The sequence below is a fragment of the Sapajus apella genome, unplaced genomic scaffold (assembly GCF_009761245.1).
Source record: "Sapajus apella isolate SASKATOON/1434 unplaced genomic scaffold, GSC_monkey_1.0 scaffold136, whole genome shotgun sequence".
NCBI lineage: Eukaryota > Metazoa > Chordata > Mammalia > Primates > Cebidae > Sapajus > Sapajus apella.
This window is the reverse complement of record NW_022437076.1, coordinates 2,287,020-2,308,683: the sequence shown is the minus strand read 5'-3', so window position 1 is coordinate 2,308,683 and position 21,664 is coordinate 2,287,020. Positions and strand designations below refer to the sequence as shown.

Sequence of the window (21,664 nt, the reverse complement as noted above, 5' to 3'; positions counted from 1 at the left end):
AAAAAAAAAAAAAAAAAAAAAAAAAAAAAAAAAAAAAAAAAAAAGTGCTGGAGACGGATGGCAGCGACAGGTGCACAGTAATGTGAAGGTACCTAATGCCACTGAATCCAATATGTAAAAATGGTTACAACGGCAAGTTTTGTTATGTATGTTTTACTAGACACGAAAAATTAAAAATACTCTTAGGAAGTTTCTAAGACTTTAAGGCTGGGCACAGTGGCTCACACCTGTAATCCCAGCACTTTGGGAGGCTGAGGCAGGCAGATCACTTGAGGATGGGAGTTCAAGACCAGCCTGGCCAACATGGTGAAACCCCAGCTCTACTAAAAATACAAAAATTAGCCAGGCATAGTGGCAGGTGCCAGTAATCCCAGCTACCAGGGAGGCTGAGGGCAGAAGAATTGCTTCAACCTGGGAGGCAGAGGCTACAGTGAGCCGAGATTGCGCCACTGCACTCCAGCATGGGCTACAGAGTGAGACTCTGTCTCCAAAAAAAAAAAAAAAAAAAAAGAGGAGGTCAGGTGTGGTGGTGCATGCCTATAATCCCAGTGTTTTGGGAGACCAAGGTGGGAGGATTGCTTGAGGCCAGGAGTTCAAGATCAGCCTGGGCAACACAGCAAGACCCCATCTCTACCAAATAATAATAATAATAAGAAGAAGAAGCCTGGTATGGTGACATGTGCCGGTGGTCCTAGCAGCTCTGGGACTGAGGTGGGAGGACTGTCTGAATCCAGGAGTTTGAAGCAGCAGTGAGCCATGATCCAACCTAGGTGGTAAGGCAAGACCTTGATTGTGTCACAAAAAAAGAGAGAGAGGAAAAACACGCAGAAGAAGTTCCAGCTATTGTGTAATTCACAATATTTTTTTCGGCCTCTGTATTTCTAGCTACTGATTCGGTGTGCACGCAGAGAAGACTGCTGAAGTGAACTAAGGCTGGGGAACGCCTAGGTACAGTCCTTTGCCCTCTCACTCTTCACATGCAACTTAAGCTTCTTTATTAAAAAGAGAGAGATATCTAGTAAACAGAAATCAGAGAATATACTTTGTAGAAAGATACATACATAAATGTGTAACAACTATATTAACACAGTTCTTTGTACTTGAGACCCTTGACCAAAAAAAAAAGAAATTAAGCCGGGCGCGGTGCCTCAAGCCTGTAATCCCAGCACTTTGGGAGGCCGAGGCGGGTGGATCACGAGGTCAAGAGATCGAGACCATCCTGGTCAACATGGTGAAATCCCATCTCTACTAAAAATACAAAAAATCAGCTGGGCATGGTGGCACGTGCCTGTAATCCCAGCTACTCAGGAGGCTGAGGCAGGAGAATTGCCTGAACCCAGGAGGCGGAGGTTGCGGTGAGCCGAGATCGCGCCATTGCACTCCAGCCTGGGTAACAAGAGCGAAACTCGGTCTCAAAAAAAAAAAAAAAAAAAGAAATTAATAGTTGATAGCAGCCTGGTATTTCTGCAAGTCACACACAGCACGAAAGCAGCTTTGCTGAACAGAACTCTTTTCTGTAAAGCTTACTTGGTCCAGACCAAAACCAAATGCATCCCGTGGACTTTCAGATATAAAAACAAAACAGTGGGTTAAACCTTGAGAAAAGTATGCCGGCTGCCATTTTACTTCCAAGATGAGGGGCATGGTGTGCATGCTGCGAGATCTCATGGTCCCTCAGGGAAGTTTCTGTACGTCCTCCTTCACCGGCAGTAAGAACGGTCAAATATAAGTCCATAAAAAGTCTGAAAGGCTGACTCCAGCCTTAAAATCTGATAGGAAAATTGAGGACCAGGCAAAAACAGACAAAAGATACTATCACACTTTAAAGTCGATTCCAGTTATTTCTGTAACAGGATTTGTTAAAACTATTTTGAGAGATCTCACGGACAATTTAAAAAGTTGGGGCAGAGCCCAAACAGACGGAACCGAGGACAGGAAAGAACAAGAAAAACACACCAGAACAAATGGCAAAGCCTTTCATCTTTGTGGCCTTTACAAGTATTCCAGCCAATTTGGAGGAAATCGGGGGGAAGAGCCACCTATAGACAGGTGCCTATTTATGTGGCCCAGAAAATATAGCTTTGATTGGTCTTCCTTATGTTTTATCTGAGCAACTGTCTTTCCTAAATTCGGCATCAATGGCAATCTATTCTGTGCATTAAATAAACCTAATGTGTGAAAATGCAAATTTATAAAAACCAAAGGGACAAAGTGATGTTACGGAAGAAAGTCACTTCATCAGAACTGCATGTGATGGCCTGAAATGGCAGGCTCCTTAGATGTGCATTTATTAGTATTACTTTGTAGGATAGACTCAGGAACTTGATATATGTGCATTTCAACCAGGATCTGACTCAACTTCTCTGGAAGGTATTTACTGTGTTAAAAAGCATGCCTGTAATTTAGGTTACTTCAGATGACGCCTCCCGATCTAAGCAATCTCAGGCACACTAGCTCTGATGCACTAATCGGAACAGGAGAAATGGGAGGCTTAGACTTAGAAAGTGCTTTGGTTTTAAAGTACTTTTTTTTTTTTTTTTTTTTTTGAGACGGAGTCTCGCTCTTGTTACCCAGGCTGGAGTGCAATGGCGCGATCTCGGCTCACCGCAACCTCCGCCTCCTGGGTTCAGGCAATTCTCCTGCCTCAGCCTCCTGAGTAGCTGGGATTACAGGCACACACCACCATGCCCAGCTGATTTTTTGTATTTTTAGTAGAGACGGGGTTTCACCATGTTGACCAGGATGGTCTCGATCTCTTGACCTTGTGATCCACCCGCCTCGGCCTCCCAAAGTGCTGGGATTACAGGCTTGAGCCACCGCGCCCGGCCCTAAAGTACTTTTATACATGTTATTTCATGGTTAAGCACATCCAAAATGGACAACATTAGATGAAATCAGATGAGCTCATGAATAATTATCAGACTTAGAAACTGTGTACAGTACCAAAAAGAAACAAACTAAAAAATATAAAACAGCAAAAAGGGGGTCAGTGTTATAGCATGAGAACCATCAACAGTTATAATAAAATATGTGGCTGACCTTGTCTTTTAATTCTCCAAGATAGGCAGCATTTTGTCCAAGGATAGCTTCAGCAGACTCCTGGAAACAAGTCACCCACTGATTCTCTTGAAAATCTGCAATATTTACCTAAAAACCACAATTCTACATTATTTCAGCAAAGAAATAATAAAAAGAAGACACACTAAGGAGACGGGAGAGATTAACGTACTTTTTCCACTCATTAAAATAATTTGCAGAGGGCCGGGCGCGGTGGCTCAGGCCTGTAATCCCAGCACTTTGGGAGGCTGAGACGGGTGGATCACTCAAGGTCACGAGTTCGAGACAAGCCTGGCCAAGAAAGTGAAACCCCGTCTCTACTAAAAATACAAAAATTAGCCAGGCATGGTGGTACATGCCTGTAATCCCTGCTACTCAGGAGGCCGAGGCAGGAGAATTGCTTGAACGCAGGAGGCGGAAGTTGCAGTGAGCCGAGATGGCGCCATTGAACTCCAGCCTGGGTGACAGAGATAGACTCTGTCTCAAAAAAAAAAAAAAAAAAAAAAAAAAGCAGAATCTAGGTACATCAGATTAGTTCCTGTCCTGGTGCAATGGGCTTTGCATGAAAGGTTTTGAGTAAACCAGGGGAGTTCTCTGCATTTTATTTTATTCTTTTTTTTTTTTAAAAGACAGAGTCTCACTCTGATGCCCAGGCTGGAGTGCAGTGGTGTGATCTTGGCTCACTGCAACCTCCACCTCCTGGGCTCAAGTGATTCCGGGACAACAGGTGTGCCACCATGCCCAGCTAATTTATCTGCATTTTAAATTGTACATTCTGTAGTCACTAGGAGGAGTCCTATGAGACAGCTCTGTCACTGCTGGGCAACCAGACAACTTGAGAGCCTGCACGTGGGCCTCTGTCAGTCACCAAATTGAACTTGCAAAAGAAATGAGCAATTGAGTGTCTCCAACTGGACCGTGGTATAAAGTTACACAGAGGAGAGTCCAGGAAGGAAACAGATTGCAAAGAATCCACTTGCTAAAGGAAAAGCCTTTGTATAGTTAAGAGTCGTTTTCCTGCCGGGCACGGTGGCTCAAGCCTGTAATCCCAGCACTGTGGGAGGCCGAGGCGGGTGGATCACGAGGTCAAGAGATCGAGACCATCCTGGTCAACATGGTGAAACCCCGTCTCTACTAAAAATACAAAAAATCAGCTGGGCATGGAGGTACATCCCTGTAATCCCAGCAACTCAGGAGGCTGAGGCAGGAGAATTGCCTGAACCCGGGAGGCGGAGGTTGCGGTGAGCCGAGATCGTGCCATTGCACTCCAGCCTGGGTAACAAGAGATTTTACATCTTCATTTTGCACGAGTACAAGGCTTTTAATATAGGGAATGTTACAATGAAAAATAAGGTGACAAAATAAAAGCTAAAAGCACTCTCGTACCCTGCGCTATCCTTCTAAGAAGCAAAGAGCATCTTGTGTACAGGGCAAGAACTACAATGACGCAGACGTGTGATCAATATCAAATCGAACAAGTGTGCGGGAGGTTGCAGTGTGTAGTTTAACAGAAAGGCTGATGCTTGAATAAGCTGAATTTTCTTCCTTGTAGTTCAATGAAAAGTTTATAGTTTACAAAAAATGAGCCTAGATGCAGAACTTTCCTGCTAAACTAACATTTCATTTTATTTTACTTATTTTTTAGAGACAAGGTCTCACGCTGTCGTCCAGGCTGGAGTGCAGTGCCACCGTCACAGCTCACTGCAGCCTTGACCTCTTGGGCTTGCGTGATTCTGCTACCTCAGCCTCATGAGTAGTTGGGACTACAAGTGCATACCACCATGCCCAGCTGATTTTACTTCTTATAGAGACAGGGTCTTGCCATGTTGCCCAGGCTGATATCAAACTCCTGGCCTCAAGCAATCGTCCTGCCTCAGCCTTCCAAAGGGCTGGGATTATGGCATGAGCCACTGTGCCTGGCCAATATAAACATTTTTAAGGCTTCTGATACATTACTGCCAAATTAGCTTTTGGAAAAATGTTAAACTGTTTGCAACCTCCGCCTCCCAGGTTCAAGTGATTCTCCTGCCTCAGCCTCCCAAGTACCTGGGATTACAGGCATCTGCCACCACGCCTGGCTAATTTTTGTATTTTTTTTTTTTTTTTTTTATTGAGACGGAGTTTCACTCATGTTACCCAGGCTGGAGTGCAATGGCGCCATCTCGGCTCACCGCAACCTCCGCCTCCTGGGTTCAGGCAATTCTTCTGCCTCAGCCTCCTGAGTAGCTGGGATTATAGGCAGGCACCACCATGCCCAGCTAATTTTTTGTATTTTTAGTAGAGACGGGGTTTCACCATGTTGACCAGGATGGTCTCGATCTCTTGACCTCGTGGTCCACCCGCCTCGGTCTCCCAAAGTGCTGGGATTACAGGCTTGAGAATTTTTGTATTTTTAGAAGAGATGGGGTTTCACCACGTTGCTCAGGCTGGTCTCGAACTCCTGACCTCAGGTAATCCACCCACCTTGGCCTCCCAAAGTGCTGAGATTGCAGGCGTGAGCCACTGCGCCAGACCTTAAACTGTTGTCCTAAACTGTTATTATCGCCTAGTTCTATCACTGAAAACAAAACAAAAATCTTAAGGCTGGGTGCAGTGGCTCAGGCTTGGAATCCCAGCACTCTGGGAGGCTGAGGTGGGAGGATGACTTGAGGCCAGGAATTTGAGACTAGCCTGAACAGCAGAGTGAGACCCTGTCTCTACAAAAAAAATAATTTTTTAATTAGCTGGGTGTGGTGGTGCACACTGTGGTCCCAGCTACTTGGGAGGCTAAGGTGGGAGGCTGCTGAAGCCCGGGAGGTGGAGGCACTCTAGTCTGGGCAACAGAGTGAGATCCAGTTCTTTAAAAAAAGTGTCTTGGGCCGGGCGCAGTGGCTCACGCCTGTAATCCTAGCACTTTGGGAGGCCGAGGCGGGTGGATCACAAGGTCAAGAGATCGAGACCATCCTGGTCAACATGGTGAAACCCCGTCTCTACTAAAAATACAAAAAATTAGCTGGGCACGGTGGTGCGTGCCTGTAATCCCAGCTACTCAGGAGGCTGAGGCAGGAGAATTGCCTGAACCCAGGAGGCGGAGGTTGCGGTGAGCCGAGATGGCGCCACTGCACTCCAGCCTGGGTAACGAGAGCGAAACTCCATCTCAAAAAAAAAAAAAAAAAAAAAAATTGTCTTTAAACACCCAACTTTACAACTTCTTTTTTTTTTTTTTTTTTTAAAAACAGAAAGAAACAATTCTTACAATGCAAAAAACCAACAATCTCACACCGTTACATTCCTCTGAGGTCAGCTATACTAAAGCTAGAGAATAGATTATCCTGACGAAAATAACTAAATACAGGCATTGGCTGTGTAAGTACAATTACTGCTCTCTAGAAATGCCATTTCAAATTAATTTATCTTCATAGCCGTTATGGGCGGGCAAGTGTCACTGACGCTATGTATGACAGGCACAAAAGACTGAAATCAGCTAGGGTATCTCAACACCACTTTCTCGCATGAAAAAAGTCGCTTATCTTAGGAGGCAAAAAGACTGCTCTGTCAGTTGAGTGATAGGCCCTTGACTTCCTTATTAAGAGAGGATGAATGAGCTCTTGCACACTGACTCATCTGCTCTGCCGGCTTCCTACCGTGAATGACCGTTTCTACTGTGGTGACCACAGTGCCTGGCACACGGGAGGGACTCCGTGAAACAACCGTGCTCCTCGTCCAGCGAGTCTACTTACCGACAGGATCATGCGGTACTTGAAATTGGGGAATTCAGTGTCGCACTTCTCACAGCGGTATAAGCCATTCTGCTGATCAATCACTTTCTTATTGCAGTCCTGAGTCGGGCAGGCCTGGTACATGCAGTTCTCTTTGCGAAGATACACCACTGTGGCCACGGAGCTAAAGTAGTCCGGCTTTGGGAGATAAGAACAGCGTGAGACAGAGCACCCAGCCTGCTTGGTACCGGCTTACAGGCAGTTCAAAGCCTGCCCTTACGTCCCAGTGCCAAGCGTTTATATATTTCAAGTCTCAAGATCACAAAGTGATCACAGGGAATAATTCATTCTGCAGTTTTAGAAATCACATGTGCCAAGTACAAAACCCATGAATGTACTAAGTCCTAAAGCATGTAATTCCTTAACAATACAAGAGTTAATTCTAAATTAGACTGAGTTAATTAAAAGTGAAATTGTTTTCCTGTTCCCTTGAAGACTCTCTGAAAGACAAAGACTTGTTTCTCCTGATCCTCTGATCCTCCACAGGCAACAGATCTAGGAAATACAGAATGCTGGCCACAAAACCCAGCACAGCAACAACCAACCGCTCCTCCCACATTAAAAACAATGGCAGGAATGTCTGGGCCGAGATTCACTTTTTCCTTGTTTAGACCAGGGGTCGGCAAGCTGCTTCTGTAAAAAGCCGAGCAGTCAACATTTCAGGCCTTAGAAGCCATTTGGTCATGGTCTCTGCGGCATCTACAGGCACACCTCATCTAGGGTGCTTTGCTTTACTGCACCTCACAGTACATTTTTTTTATTTATTTATTTTTTTTTTTTTTTACAAACGAAAGGCATGTAGCGCCTCTGGGTCGAGTAAATGCACCGTTTTCCCAGTAGCGTGTGCTCACTTTATGTCTCTATGTCACATTTTGGTAATTCTTGCAAGATTTCAAACTTTTTCATTATTGTTATTTCTCTTTGAGATGGCGTTTCACTCTGTCGCCCAGGCTGAAGTGCAGTGAGTGGTACAGCCTTGACTCACGGCAGCCTCCACATCCGCCTCCCAGGTTCAAGTGATTCTTCTGCCTCAGCCACCCGAGTAGCTGGGACTATAGGTGTGCACTACCATACCCGGCCAATTTTTTTTTTTTAAGACAAGAGTCTTGCTCTGTGACCCAGGCTGGAGTGCAATGGCACAATCTCAGCTCACTGCAACCTCCACCCCCTGGGTTCAAGTGACTCTTCTGCAAGTAGCTGGGATTACAGGTACCCACCACCATGCCCCACTTATTTTTGCATTTTTAGTAGAGACGAGATTCCACTATGTTGGCCAGGCTGGTCTCGAACTCCTGACCTCAGGTGATCCACCTGCCTCAGCCTCCCAAAGTGCTGTGATTACAGGTGTGAGCCACCACGCCCGGCATAATTTTGTATTTTTTAGTAGAGGCAGGGTTTTGCCATGTTGGCAAACCTGGTCTTGAACTCCTGACCTCAAGTGATCTACCCACCTCATCCTCCCAAAGTACTCAGATTACAGGCATGAGCCATCATGCCAGGCCCTTTTTCATTATTATTATGTGATGGTGATCTTTATTTATTTATTTATTATTTTAAAATAAGACGGGGTTTCATCATGTTGGTCAGGCTGGTCTTGAACTCCCAACCTCAGGTGATCCACCCACCTTGGCCTCCAAAGTGCTTGGATTACAGCGTAAGCCACTACGCCTGGCCGATGGTGATCTTTAACATTACTATTGTAGTTGTTTTGGGATGCCACTAACTGCACCCATCTTAGATGGGGAACTTATATAGAAAAAAGTTCTAGGGATTTGGATAGATCAAGCCAGCCACAACATTTTCTTAAGCCAAAGCCTAATCCAGAGCAAAGCCTTAGCTTTCTTCAATTCTATGAAGGCTGAGAGAAGTGAGAAAGCTGCAGAAGAGGCCAGGTGTGGTGGCTTATGCCTGTAATCCCAGCACTTTGGGAGGCAGAGGCCAGAGAATTGCAGAAACCCAGGAGTTCGATACCAGTCTCGGCAACATAGTAAGACTCAGTCTCTACAAAAAATTGTCAGGACATGGTGGTGTGCACCTGTAGTCCCAGCTACTCCAGAGGCTGAGGTGAGCCGTGACTGCACCACTGCACTCCAGAGTGAGACTCTGTAAAAAAATAAAAAATAAAAAAAAAGCACAGAAGAAAAGCTGGAAGCTGGCAGAGGTTGGTTCATGAGGCTGAAGGAAAGAAACCATTTCCATAACAAAAGGGCAAGGTGAAGCAGCAAGTGCTAATGGAGAAGCTGCAGCATCTCCAGAAGATCTAGCTAAGATACTGATGTTGGCTGCACTGAACAACAGATTTCCAATGTAGACAAATAGCCTTCTTCTGGAAGAAGATGCCATCAAGGACATTCATCCTAGAGAGGAGAGGTCAATGTCTGGCTTCAAAGCTTCAGAGGACAGGCTGACTCTCTTCTTAGGAGTGAATGCAGCTGGTGACTAGACGGTAGAGGCAATGCTCATTGACCATGTCAAAAATCCTGGGGCGCTTAAGAATTATGCTAAATCTACTTTGCCTCTGCTTTATAAATAGAACATCAAGGCTTGGATGACAGCACATCTATTTATAGTGTTTTTTTTTTTTTTAAATATAGTGTAGTTTATTGAATATTTTAAGCCCATTGTTGAGACCTACTGCTCAGAAAAAAAAAAAAATCCTTTCAAAATATTACTGCTCATTGGCAATGCACCTATTCAACCGAGAGCTCTAATGGAGATGTACAGTACAAGGAGATGAATACTGTCTTCATGAATGCACCTGTTGAACCGAGAGCTCTAATGGAGATATACAGTACAAAGAGATGAATACTGTCTTCATGAATGCACCTGTTGAACCAAGAGCTCTAATGGGGATGTACAGTACAAGGAGATGAATACTGTCTCCATAAATGCACTTGTTCACCTCAGAGCACTAATGGAGATGTACAGTACAAGGAGATGAATACTGTCTCCATGAATGTACCTGTTCACCCGCGAGCTCTAATGAAAATGTACAGTACAAGGAGATGAATACTGTCCTCATGAATGCACCTGTTCACCTGAGGGCTCTCATGGAGATGTACAGTACAAGGAGATGAATACTGTCTTCATGAATGCACCTGTTCACCTGAGGGCTCTAATGGAGATGTACAGTACAAGAAGATGAATACTGTCATCATGTATGCACCTGTTCACCTGAGAGCTCTAATGGAGATGTACAGTACAAGGAGATGAATACTGTCTTAGTGAATGCACCTGTTCACCCGAGAGCTCTAATGGAGATGCAAAGTACAAGGAGATGAATACTGTCTTCATGCTTGATAACAACATCTATTCTGCAGCCCATGTAGATCAAGGAGCAATTTTGACTTTTAAGTTTCAGAGACATTTCATAAGGCGATAGCTGCCATAGTGATTCCTCTGATGGACTTAGGCAAAGTAAATTGAAAACCTAAAAAGGATTCACCATTTCAGATGCCATTAAGAACATTCGGCTGGGCAGTGGCTCACACCTGTAACCCCTGAACTTTGGGAGGCTGAGGCAGGGAGATTCCTTGAGCCCAGAAGTTTGAGACCAGCCTGGGCAACATGGCAAAACACTATCTCTACAAAAAATGCAATAATTAGCCAGGTGTGGTAGCACCTGTAGTCCCAGCTTGGGAGCCCAGGGAGGTTGAGACTGCAGTGAGCTGTCACTGCACTCCAGCCTGGGTGACAGAAGGAGACCCTGGGTTCAGGCAATTCTCCTGCCTCAGCCTCCTGAGTTGCTGGGATTACAGGCATGCACCACCATGCCCAGCTAATTTTTTGTATTTTTAGTAGAGACGGGGTTTCACTATGTTGACCAGGATGGTCTCTATCTCTTGACCTTGTGATCCACCTGCCTCGGCCTCCCAAAGTGCTGGGATTACAGGTGTGAGCCACCACGCCCGGCCGAAAGTGGTTTCTTGAGAGGAAATCTCTTCCTGGTGAGGATGCTGTGACAACTGTTGAAATGACAACAAAGGATTTAGAATATCAAATAAGTTTAGTTGATACAGCAGTGACAGGACTTGAGAGGGACAGACTGCAATTTTCAAAAAAGTTCTATTGTGGGCAGAATGCTGTCCAAGAGCATCGCGTCCTATGGAGAAATCGTCTGTGAAAGGAGAGCACCCAGGGTGGCAAATTTCACTGCTGTCTTAAGAAACTGCCAAAGACAACCCAGTGTTCAGCAACCATCACTGTGATCAACATTGAAACAAAACCCTCCACCAGCAAGATGATTATGACTTACTGAAGGTTCAGATGACTGTTAGCATTTTTTAGCAATAAAGTTTTTGCTTTTTTTAAAGAGAAGGGGTCTCCCATGTTGCTCAGTTGACTGCCTGGGCTCAGGCAATCCACTTGTCCCTGCCTCTGGAGTAGCTGGGATTACAAAGAACTGAGAGTGGGCGTTCCTGTGACGGGACAACGCGGACCATCCAGTGTTCAATTCTCGAGATGGTCTGTAACAGCACTGTAAGAGCTGCTGCTGCTGACAGTGATGGATCCGGGTACACAGTGAAAACAAGGCAGCAGGTATGAAACCTACACTGCGTGTTATGAAAGTACAAGAGCAGGAATTGCTATTTTAGGGGGCATAAAGGAGAAACAAATGATTTAAATATTGAACTGCTGGCAGAATACAGGTTTAGATCAAGATAGGAGGAGGATCATTAAATACAAACACAGAAAGGAAAGCTGCAACTAAAAGTCAAATATCAGGGCCCATCCTGTCAGGGAGTGCAGGCAACCCTCAGCCTAGGAGAGGTCAATACGCTGTATTCTAGTCAGGGACAGCACCTGCGAAACTGCCTAATGTCAGACACTGAGCCAGACGAATGCTCATCTCAAAAAACATCTTTCTGATATGTGGGCACTTTAATTTGCAGGAATGATTACAGAAAAGAAACATGGACCCAAAGGCAGTTAATATTACACCACAAAGCCGACTGTCACTCCCTCGTCAAGCTCCCTCTGGGAATTAACTCTTAGTCTAAGAGTTCTTCACACTTTCCTGCCTCACGTCCCCCGAGGGTTAAAACACACTCCCATGAGCACACCTGGCTACTTCACACTGGCCGTGATTCTCAGCCCCCATGGCATGCCCAGGTCACAGCCCCAGGTACAGCTCCAACAGCTGCTGTCAGCACCCGAGTTTCTCAATGCACCCTTCTGTACCCTTCCCAGGCTTTGTGGAAAAGGTCAGGGGTGCTGGCTACCTTGTCGCCTTGGCCCAGGTTCTCTGATTTGACCTCATACAAGGTTTTCCAGTTGGTGTTACTCCCTCCAAGTCCACCGCTCTTTAGGTCAGAGATGGAAACGCCATCTAAGGCTTGTCCTTCTGAGTCAAACCTGAAAACATGAACAAAGAATGATGACGAGCACTTGATACACTTCTCGACGCGTGACCCGTTTCTGCATGCCAGGCACAGGTTTCCCACCACCCATCCAACTTTCACATAGCACACGGTCATATTGGCTGAACTTAGTATCTTCGGAATTATATGCTTTTTTACATTTTTAAATTAAAAAAAACAATCTGTGACAGATTCACTCTGTCACCCAAGCTGGAGTGCAATGATGCAATCATGGCTCACGGCAGCTGTGACCTCCTGAGCTCAAGTGATCCTCCCATCTCAGCCCCACTAAGTAGCTGGGACTACAGGTACATGCCACCATGCCCAGGCCCATTAAAAAAATTCTTTATTTTTAGAGATAGGGTCTTGCTATGTTGATCAGGCAGGTCTCAAACTCCTGGACTCAGGCGATCCTCCTCCCTCGGCCTCCCGAAGTGCTGGGATTACGGGGGTGAGGCAGTGCTCCCGGCCCAAAGTGAGCTGAAGAAACTGAATGACCTTTCTTCTAATCTCAGTTGCTTTGATGCCCCCCAGTGGTGAAGGGAATCAGTGCCAAAGTACCAAAGAATCTTCTTCAGTTAGCCGGACCACCCCAGGCCTAAAATCAGAATCTGGGAAAGTCAACAACCAGTAAGCTAGAAAGTAGCTGTCTGGTGTAGTCCTTTGGGCTACCAATGCTCATTCGCAGCAGGCAGCTGCGTTTTGATCACCACCGAATGTATCAGTACGGAAAGGGACAGTCAATACTGTATACTGTGATAGCCTAGCAAAAAAGGTTTCCATAAAAGGCTTCCCATGCCCGATACAGAGGCCAAAAGTGGTGATTTTGTTGTTTTTGAGACAGTCTTGCTGTGTCACTCAGGATGAAGTGCACTGGCACCGACTTGGCCCACTGCAACCTCCACCTCCTGGCAAGCCATTCTCGTGCCTCAGCCTCCCAAGTAGCTGGGACTACAGGCACGCACCACCACGCCCGGCTGATTTTTGTATTTTTTGTAGAGATGAGGTTTCACCATGTTGGCCAGGCTTGTCTTGAACTCCTGGCCTCAAGCAATTGCTCACCTTGGCCTCCCAAAGTGCTGGGATTACAGGCATGAGCCACCGAGCCTGGCCCAAGAGATTTTATAACCCAGAGCAATTTATCAGAAGGCATTATCCTTTGTCTTGCAGATTTACTTTTGCCCATATGGAGGTTAAATTAATTTGTATTAATTATTCAAATTGATGGTGCTTCTTGATCACGTAACAACTGATATGAAGGAAACGAGGCCAAGGAGAAAGCGGCTCAGGAACACAGCGGCACAGGGAGGAGCCAGCCTGAGACTAGAGGCAGGCCAAGCACCCGCCAAAGGTGTGTAACTAGGAGCTCGCCCCACGAGGAACCGGTTCCTCACGAAGAGACCATCTCAAGAATGGATGTCATCCTATGCTGCGGACAGCCGCCTTCTCCTGTCAGGTAAGCGCCTAAATCCCCCACAGGGCACAGCAAGGGCCGCACGTCTGTTTCACCACCACTAGCTACACCAGTTTACGGTTTCAAAGACTCCAAGGAACAACTGCCACCGAAGACCACTCATCAGGAGTCAACAGAGCAAGGAGACAGGCGACCCCGATCAAAATCCTGCACGGTCACAGCCAAGATCTAAACACCTCTAATCCCTGCCCACGTAGAGTGTGCGCACTGAGCAGTCCTTTGATCAGTGCCAGGTTATTCGATTCTGGGGACAGCCGTGCTCCTTATGTTGACTGGGATCATGGTTATTGACAAGTAAAATATGAAGACCTTCATGTGGGAATGCAATTAACCTGGGGCCGAGCTCCAGAGCCTGAAAGGAAATCAAGCAGTAAGAACAAAGCAATCTGCAGCTATTTCTGGTCAGACTGGGCCCCGCCTTCTGCAATGCCAGCTACCACAGCAGTTCAGTAGAGATGTGTGGACCATGCTCACGAGGGTGGCTTATGTGACATGAACATTCCAGAACATGCTTCATGAAACTGGGCAAACGCCAGTGCCACTGGTTCACATGACTCCAAGCAGAGGAGGAGCATGTAAAATGAGCTCTTTCTGTAGCTGCTTAAATCCTAAGACACAGCTGGAAACCCACACGCTGCCCCGTGACTAGAGCTACAGGAGTTATTCCAGCCGGGCTAGTGAAAGCGCCTTCCTGACCACATCAATCCTTGCATACTGTGTTTCGGTTTCAAGTACTCTTTTAAGACCGAGTTTTAATGTCCTAAAAGGCTAGAGACAGTGAGGAGATTTTAACAGCCTCTCCTCATCCCCTGAGTGCTATGGGAATAACAATCTAATCCTAACAAAAAGCCCATTGTTCTCACCACACTTTATCAGAGTCCAGTGAATACACACTGGAAGATGAGATCGGCACCAAAGGCTCGACAGAAAAAGAAAGCACATGCTCCCCCCACGCCACAGAGGCCCGCGGCCTGAACCCTGGGAAGAAAGACGCCTCCGCACCTGCCGCTGAAGGCTGCCGGGCACTCCGCGGCAGGATCGAGGCCAACAGGCAGCACCACATTCTCGTCCCCTCCTGGGACTCTCTGGTTTGTCATGGGATTCCAGGTTTGTCAGCTCAAGGGTTTTAAAGCCATCCCCTCAGAAGACAAAACGCCTCCGAGAAACGAGTGCACCACTCACTTCCCTAAGGAAGGCTTCTGCTTGGCGGAGGCTCACACACGGCAACCAGCTCTCCTCAAACCCAGCCTCAAACAGCACTTTGTTTCGCCCCACGAAACCTACCATCCACGAAGCTTATAGGCCTCTGGGATGTCAGGATTGACGATGATTGTGCTGGAAGACAGCACGGAGAGGCTCCGTCCACCGAAATCAGAGACTCTGGCTCCTTTGATAGCCAGCACGGGCTGTCTGGAACCATCAAATTTATCAGCCTGTAGAAGAAACACCAGACATACACAAGTGTCACTAGCAGGAAGAACACAGAAGGTTTTCATAGAAAACAAGGCAAACAGTGGATAGTGAGTGAATGTAATCAATGTACATGGAATCTATACAAGACAGACGCCACACGTAAGGATCTTCTTAGAGACACATCAAACTAGCACTACTTTCCCAGAGTTAGGGGGAACAGTGCTTGCCTCTATAAAGCTTGAATCACAGCAAATCTCACAGAAGATAAACGACTTCAAATATTTGCCAGATAGCACAGCCCTTCCCATCTACACGGCCAAAGCCCCCAACTCATAGGACAAGACCGCCCGCTCGGCCGGGAGCTCCTCCAGTGCGCGCTGACGGCCCCACCCTCACACTTACATCTTCCCCCCACAGCGTAGCAGTCACCACCTTCCCCGACGTGTCCATCAAGTAGATATTCCTCTTAGCAACCTCTCTGTTGTTAGACCTCACTGTGATTTTAATGGCATCTTCATAGCTCTTGCAGATCCCAATTATGTCTGAAACACACGCACAATGCGTTAGCAGGAGACCGTCAGGGCTCCCGCTAAATGGGATCGGAGAGTTAATGGCAGGCACTGGGGTCTGACACTGTCCTGGACACCGCACAGGACACTGCATAGGAACACTGCCCCCCCACGCTGCACAGGACACCGCCCCCCCCCGCTGCACAGGAACACCGCCCCCCCCCCACGCTGTACAGAAAACCACTCATCACTGCTGTTCCTTCCCATGCACCAACTTACCAACAAGTGAGTCTTTAGACTTGTTCTCTAGGTTATCAATCCCTGTGAAATCAAACTGAACAGTAGGCAAGTGACGATCATCTTCACAGGGCATGACGGAAGTCTCATTATTGAAGGTCATCTCATAGTCATTTTTAACAGCTGTGAATTGTTTGTTAGCAATCTTCAGGGTGCCTTTTGAGAAATAATATACCTGCAAAGGAGGCCAAGCCACAGAACTTGAGACTGTCATCAAATTGGACAAGAAACCCTGGTTTGCCACCACACAACCCTCCACTGGACCAGAGTCCTCTCATCCTCAGTGAGTGTCGGCCCCAAAGCCAACACTACCATACCTTGTTCACTTCAATGAGGGGAAAGAACTTGTCCACTTGCTCATTGAAAGCTGTAGCTCTGATTTCACCCTGTGGAAGCACGTGAGAGCAGTTAGGACTGTGGGATTCAAGTTCACGCCTGACCAGTGAAACACAGGCCACCTCAGCATCAAAATGACATCTTTAGAGCAGTGAGGCACAAAGGGGACCCAGAGAAGGCTCCAGACACCCCAGAAACCCGCATTTTTCTGTCACACATTCAAGTCATTAGCCCACTGAAAAATGAGAATTTCAATTGCTGGTCCCATAATAATGCTGCATTAACCTCAGTGAGACACTGAGAACTGAACGAAAGGCCAATGTTGAGCGGAGTATTCTGTCAATAAAAACAAAACCACGCTGACCACTGAGCGACACAACCGGAGCCCACAGCACGGTGCTGCCAAGATGACTCCCACTCCCCCGGTGCCTTCTCAGTGACAAACACTCCATGCTCGGGAGCCACTGCCACAAATGTCACAATAAGTCATGGTTTCAAGTTGCTTGTGATCTGATTTTCACTTTTGCTTTTCTGTCAGCCAAAATGCTACAGGTGGACAAGAAACTTAAATGGCTGAAATTGTAGCCAACCATCATACATTAGAGCAGTAATTCATTAAAAAAAATAATAATAATAGGTTCTAATATTGATTCTGCCACCACACAGTCAAACATTTTGGGTGTTATACCATCATTCCCCCCACCCCAAAAAAATCTATTTTTTTCCTCCGCCTTTGGGAGTTTGAACAAATAGGAAATATGTGGCAGTTTGAAAGGAACGCTGCAAGTACATTTTAGAAATCATTATGTTATTATTTCTATTTTTTTTTGAGATGGAGTCTTGCTCTGTTGCCCAGGTTGGAGTGCGGTGGTGCAATCTCAGCTTGCTGCAACCTCTGCCTCCTGGATTCAAGTGATTCTTCTACCTCAGCCTCCCAGGTAGCTGGGACTACAGGCATGCACCACAAAGCCCAGCTAATTTTTATATTTTTAGTACAGATGGGGTTTCACTATGTTGACCAGGCTGGTCTCGACCTCCTGACCCCAAGTAATCTGCCCGCCTCGGCCTCCCAAAGTGTTGGGATTACAGGCAGGAGCCAGCGCGCCCAGACAGTTTTTGCATTTTTAGTACAGATGGAGTTTCACTATGTTGGACAGGCTGGTCTAAAACTCCTGAAAGGGACAGATTAACAGCTATCAAGACTGTCATGATTCTATGGCATAAGAATTCTATCTCATTGTCATGGTTTTGTTTAGTTTAAATAAAGCAAGTAAGAGAATCTGCACAGTCAGAACCCATTTCCCACAAAACCACTCCCGTTTCAAGGTCACAACTGTGTGCCTTTTGCTGTGACGGAAGCTCCACTCTGCCCATCAGCAGGTATCACCTCCCAGGGCCTCGACGGAGCCTGCCAGCAAATCAGACTGTCTCCAGTTTCTCCTGCCCAAGGGGCTACTTACACATTTAGAAAACTACTTTCTACTGCTACAAACACTGTCATTTAAGATCAAAGATTTATTTATGACCTTTAATCCTCCACTCCAGACAGCATTAAAGGACCAGGTCAGAGGGAGAAGCACAAAACAGTCGCGCTTCTCTCTGGCCTACTGTTCTTCTTCGCCCCTTCGGCCCACAGAGCTGAGGCTTTTGTTTCTCAGAGTCCACGACTCTCACTTCCCTGCTTGGCAAATACTCACACTTTCATCAACTAGCTCTAGAGAGAACAGCTTCCCTTCCCCTCGGGAGTTGCTCCAGGTACGGATCTGACTTTTGTTGGTGACACGAGCACAAATCGTCCACCTAAAAACCAAATCCATTATATTAGTGTTTGGAGTCTTACTTGGAAAAGATCAAGTGAGAAATCATCTTCCTACAGCCTTTCTCATCTTACACAGATTCCATTTTCCAACCTGTATTTTAATCCAGCTAATTAAAACCCAAAGATGACACATGGGTTTGACAGTTTACAGAATAAGCAAATAGTAAAACATGCAAGGTGATTTAACACTAACTCATTCTCCTGTCAAACAAGTAAATTTATAAACTCTCTCCCTTCTCCAAAAAGCATCTCCAAGGCAGCAATATCCCGTTAATGAAAGGTTCTAAGCTAGAAAATACAGTAACACCGGCAATTATATTTTACCAGAGTTTTCAATTATGGGAACTGATATAACTGGTGTCAAACTTCTGTCCCATTTCTCACACACATGGAAGATAAATACATCACGTCGGCGGGCCATCCGGGAAACACACTGCGGCAGCAGGACCTTACAGAGAGGCGCTGAGAGGAGGCCGAAAAATCTGAGCCCCGCTTCCGGTGCCCTCCTGAACACCTGAACCAGGCACATAGGCACCTCATTTCACAGGGAGGAATCTCTTTCCTACATTACAAAGTATTGAGGAATAGAAACATATCTGAAAGAATTCTGAAAAAAAGAACTCTAATTTTTAACTATGCAAATTATTTTATTTATTGAGAAGGAGTCTCACTGTCGCCCAGGCTGGAGTGCAGTGGCGCAATCTCAGCTCACCACAACCTGTATCTCCTGGGTTCAAGCAAGTCTTCTGCCTCAGCCTCCCGAGTAGCTGGGATTACAAGGTATGCACCACCACACCTGGCTAATTTCTGTATTTTTAGTAGAGACGGGGTTTCGTTGTGTTGGCCAGGCTGGTCTCGAACTCCCAAACTCAGTTGATCCGCCCACCTCGGCCTCCCAAAGTGCCCAGCTTAAAATTAATTTTTAGTGTAAAAAAGTCATATGAAAGAAATATACGTTCGGGGTATATGTTAATGCGGTTACTACAAATAGTGCAGATTATTTTAGCCAACTAAACCAAAGGCGAAGTCACCTGTTTATAGAAGATGAAAGGCCTTCAGATACATTTATTTTTACTCATAAGACTATCAACTGATTAAATTGATAATTTTTAATTTCAAATTTCAATATTTTTAATTTGAAATTCTTTCAAATTGAATGAAACCCCACAGGCCATGGTAGATTGCTATTTTTGCTCTACTTTCCAGTAAGAGAGTTAAAGGGTTACCACAATCTGTACCCCTCTCCTCCTCATGAAACAAAGAGACTAAACCCAGGCCAGGCGCTGTGGCTCACACCTGTCATCCCAGCACTTTGGGAGGCTGAGGCGGGTGGATCATGAGGTCAGGAGCTCAAGACCAGCCTGGCCAAGATGGTGAAATCCTGTCTCTACTAAAATACAAAAAAATTAGCTGGGCATGGTGGTGGGCGCCTGTAATCCAGCTACTCAGGAGGCTGAGGCAGGAGGACCACTTGATCCCAGCAGGTGGGGGTTATAGTGAGCTGAGATTGCACCACTGCACTCACTCCAGCCTGGGGGAAGAAGAGAGACTGTCTCAAAAAAAAAAAAAAAAAAGAGAAAAAGAAAAAAGAAAGAAAAAGAGTAAACTCATTCTATTTGGAGGTGGCCCTGAGGATCACACATGAATAAACTCAAGAGTCCATAGTGACTTCTCTATTTTATACGTACACCTGGACCTTATCCTATGCAACAACTCACTTGGACTGGTAAGGGGTGAGGCTGGCAATGGGCACCACTTTGGCCTGTGTTCCCCCGGAAGTGCTGGACAGGCTGGGACCTCCAGCTTTTCCAAATGTCTTTGACGCACCATAAGCCTTAGGAACAGTGGAACCTTTAAAAACAAACACAAACGAAAAGGAATATCATTATTCTACTTAACTTTTTTATAGTAAACTGTACAATAACTCTAAATTACTGAGGTGCCACCAGTGAAATTATACAACATGACAGGCAAAGCTTTTCCTTTTTAGTATGCAAGAGATATGCAGATCAAATAGAGACGGAGGCTGGAGGCTAGAAAAGCAATCTAGAATGAAGGCTGTGCACACAGAAGTTCACTGTTACATTTGCTCACGTCAGCCCCAAGGTCAAGGTAATAGCGGTAATGAATCCAGACACTGCTCTTTCTGAAGGCTGCCCTCCTAAACACTTCTCTTGCCTCAACGGGCAAGGTAACAGGTCAGAAGAAGAAAATCAACTTTCTTAACTGGTGAAACTGACAGCAAGGCACTCGTCACATGGGAAGAAAAGTAGGGGGACAGGACAGGACGTGAGGGGTCTATCACAAAGAGATCGCCTCCAAATCCCCAGGCAGCTCCCAGGCCTCAGCACGACCAGATGACCAGAGGCTAGCACAGAGCCCGTGAGGCTGGGTCTAGTCGGGTGCAAAGGGCAAGAGTCAGTTTTTGGTCAAGACACGTAAGCGGGTGACCACGAAGGCCCTTCTGCCTCCTTATCCAAATCTAAGCAGCTGCCCCGCACTGGGAAAGAACCGGGAATTGGAGCGTTTGAGCAGGTGAGTTCTGCTATACGCACCGTGTAGCTGCAAAACTTCAACCTCCAAATTCAGAAAATACAATTCAGTTGCGTGACTTCATGCCCTCTATATGAAAACATCTCTTCGGAATAGAATTTGGCTGAAAGTATCGATACACCATCTAACCAGTATTTATTTACTGAGTTTCCACAGCCTGTACCACACCCTTCGAGGCATTCATAGTCATCAGTAAAAAACATCCACAGGCATGTTCCAGATCCTAAAATTCTCTAACTGGGGAGTGGAGAGAGGTCATTACACACACAACAGTAATTACCTCAAGACTGTGTACGGAAACACATGTCTTTGTAGAGTATGTGTGTAAACTCATACATAATATATAATTTTATAAAACACACACAGGCAGCCATTCATTCATCCAATTTTTTTCATGCTGGGTAGCTTCCCCTCAGTACAAATCCAGTTCATTTTCTTTCACTACGTAGTTTAGGTACATTCACTGACTTTCATTTTTTTGAGACAAGGTCTTGCTCTGTACCCCAGGCTGGCGTGCAGTGGCATGACCATAGCTCACTGCAGCCTCAAACTCCGGAGCTCAAACGATTCTCCCACCTCTGCTTCTGAGTAGCTGGGACTATAGGCAGGCACCCCCATTTCCAGCTAATGCTTGAACAATTTTTTCTTATAGAGATGGGGTCTCTGTTGTCCACGCTGGTGTCAAACTCCTGGGCTCAAGTAACCCTCCTGCCCTGGCCTCCCAAAGTGCTAGGATTACAGGTGTGAGCCACTGCGCCCAGCCCCAACTTTTAAAAATAAATTTTAAGGCCGGGCGCGGTGGCTCAAGCCTGTAATCCCAGCACTTTGGGAGGCCGAGGTGGGTGGATCACGAGGTCAGGAGATCGAGACCATCCTGGTCAACATGGTGAAACCCCGTCTCTACTAAAAATACAAAAAATTAGCTGGGCATGGTGGTGTGTGCCTGTAATCCCAGCTACTCAGGAGGCTGAGGCAGGAGAATTGCCTGAACCCAGGAGGCGGAGGTTGCGGTGAGCCGAGATCGCGCCATTGCACTCCAGCCTGGGTAACAAGAGCGAGACTCCGTCTCAAAAAAAAAATAAAATAAA

The 21,664-nt window shown here is 46.1% G+C and overlaps 1 protein-coding gene across 4 annotated transcripts in view; it reads right to left on the bottom strand.

The window, feature by feature from the left end:
- Positions 1 to 21,664, bottom strand: part of RPA1 (replication protein A1) — a 63,143-nt gene that overhangs the window by 4,252 nt on the left and 37,227 nt on the right. For 2 of the 4 annotated variants that reach the window (XM_032263445.1, XM_032263442.1), the window contains 9 exons: positions 19,742 to 19,874; positions 17,902 to 18,004; positions 16,186 to 16,254; positions 15,851 to 16,043; positions 15,465 to 15,604; positions 14,934 to 15,082; positions 12,038 to 12,170; positions 6,777 to 6,953; positions 3,040 to 3,147 (listed from right to left, as the gene is read on the bottom strand). In XM_032263445.1, the coding sequence (XP_032119336.1) occupies positions 3,040 to 3,147; positions 6,777 to 6,953; positions 12,038 to 12,170; positions 14,934 to 15,082; positions 15,465 to 15,604; positions 15,851 to 16,043; positions 16,186 to 16,254; positions 17,902 to 18,004; positions 19,742 to 19,874 (1,205 nt within the window). The remainder of the gene's footprint in view (positions 1 to 3,039; positions 3,148 to 6,776; positions 6,954 to 12,037; positions 12,171 to 14,933; positions 15,083 to 15,464; positions 15,605 to 15,850; positions 16,044 to 16,185; positions 16,255 to 17,901; positions 18,005 to 19,741; positions 19,875 to 21,664) is intronic. The other 2 variants (XM_032263443.1, XM_032263444.1) reach the window with 2 other exon arrangements.